Genomic DNA, 1,218 nt, shown 5'->3' with positions numbered 1-1,218 from the left:
AAAAAAAGTTACCCAACCGGGTGTGCTACTATCTCTGCCCTATGAAAAGGCACGCGCGGTAATACATAACATGCGACACGCATTCGTTGGAAGCGCAAAAAAAAAAAAAAAAAAGAAAAAGTAAAAAAAAAAAAAGGAGTGTGGGGGGCATGAAAACTCCACAAACCCCCTTTTCTTAAGCAGCCGCGGCGGGCTGTTTCTGTTGCATTAAATAATCTCTCTCAGGTGATTCTTCACCAAAGTCAATAATTGAAACGGAACTCGCGCCAATAATCTTCCTGGCATTTCCTTCTTTGTCTAATTTAAACAAGCCAACCCACTGACCTAAATCCTTGCTATCATTTTCGACCATAAAAAGGGGGATGTTCTTTTCAGTACACAAAGCTGTGATTAATTTTTTGTATGCTGGCTCTGAACATACGTCTGACAGGAAGCAGGCCTTGGCCTCCTTGGACTCGATGGACTTAATGACTTCCCTGATTCCAATTTTCAGCCCATCGTGCACCAGGGCGTTCTTCAAAACCTGCAAAAAAGGGGAAGAGAGGGCACAGCCCGCGGAAAAACGGAAAAAAAAATATATACATATGTATATATACGCATGTAAATACATATGCACGCTCCAATTTGTGCGAGTCCGCCAGGCCACCACATAATAATATCCCCGCAAGTAAGCCCCCCATCAATAGTTCATCTCAATCCTTTTTCTTTTTTTTTATTTTTCTCCTCCTCTGTATTCTTACCTTTTGTATGGCCGTGGTGTGATCGAAAACGGTTTTCTCCTCCACGACTACGTTGTTGTCAACGCTTTCTACGTCGGTCATTTTGAGGAAGCAAAAAAAAGGGGAAACAAAAATGGAGAAATTATAAAACAGCGTGAAAAAGTTAAACTGCTAAAACGATTAACTAGTATTTTTTATAGTGGTCCCACAAAACAGGATGCGCGAAAAGGGGAAAATTTTCATTAACTGAAAAAGCTACGTAAAGAAAAGTGAATAAGCCAAAAACAAAAATGCAGGAAAAAAAAAAAAAAAAAAATTAAATTGTTCCGTGGGTCAGCAAAAAAGGATACATAATGGTATTATTTTATAGAGTATCGCAAAGAAAGGGGAAAAAAAATAAATTGGAAATAAACCAGCGCATCGAGCGGTGAACGCTTATAAAGAATTCGTGCAAAGCTAAAATTTTCATGTGCCCCAAAACCCCGTTTCTCGTTTCGCG

At 39.5% G+C, this 1,218-nt stretch overlaps 1 protein-coding gene across 1 annotated transcript; it reads right to left on the bottom strand.

Moving 5' to 3' along the window:
- Positions 1–175: 175 nt before the first annotated feature.
- AK88_00683 (40S ribosomal protein S12) lies at positions 176–821 on the bottom strand (the record flags this gene model as incomplete). The annotated part of the gene is made up of 2 exons (XM_012478329.1): positions 176–523; positions 741–821. The coding sequence occupies 2 exons, from the start codon at positions 819–821 to the stop codon at positions 176–178; spliced, it is 429 nt and encodes a 142-aa protein (XP_012333752.1).
- Positions 822–1,218: the final 397 nt, after the last annotated feature.

This window comes from Plasmodium fragile, assembly GCF_000956335.1.
Source record: "Plasmodium fragile strain nilgiri unplaced genomic scaffold supercont1.5, whole genome shotgun sequence".
In the NCBI taxonomy this organism is placed as follows: Eukaryota; Apicomplexa; class Aconoidasida; order Haemosporida; family Plasmodiidae; genus Plasmodium; species Plasmodium fragile.
The sequence above is the reverse complement of the archived record's forward strand: the minus strand, read 5'-3'. Positions and strand labels throughout refer to the sequence as shown.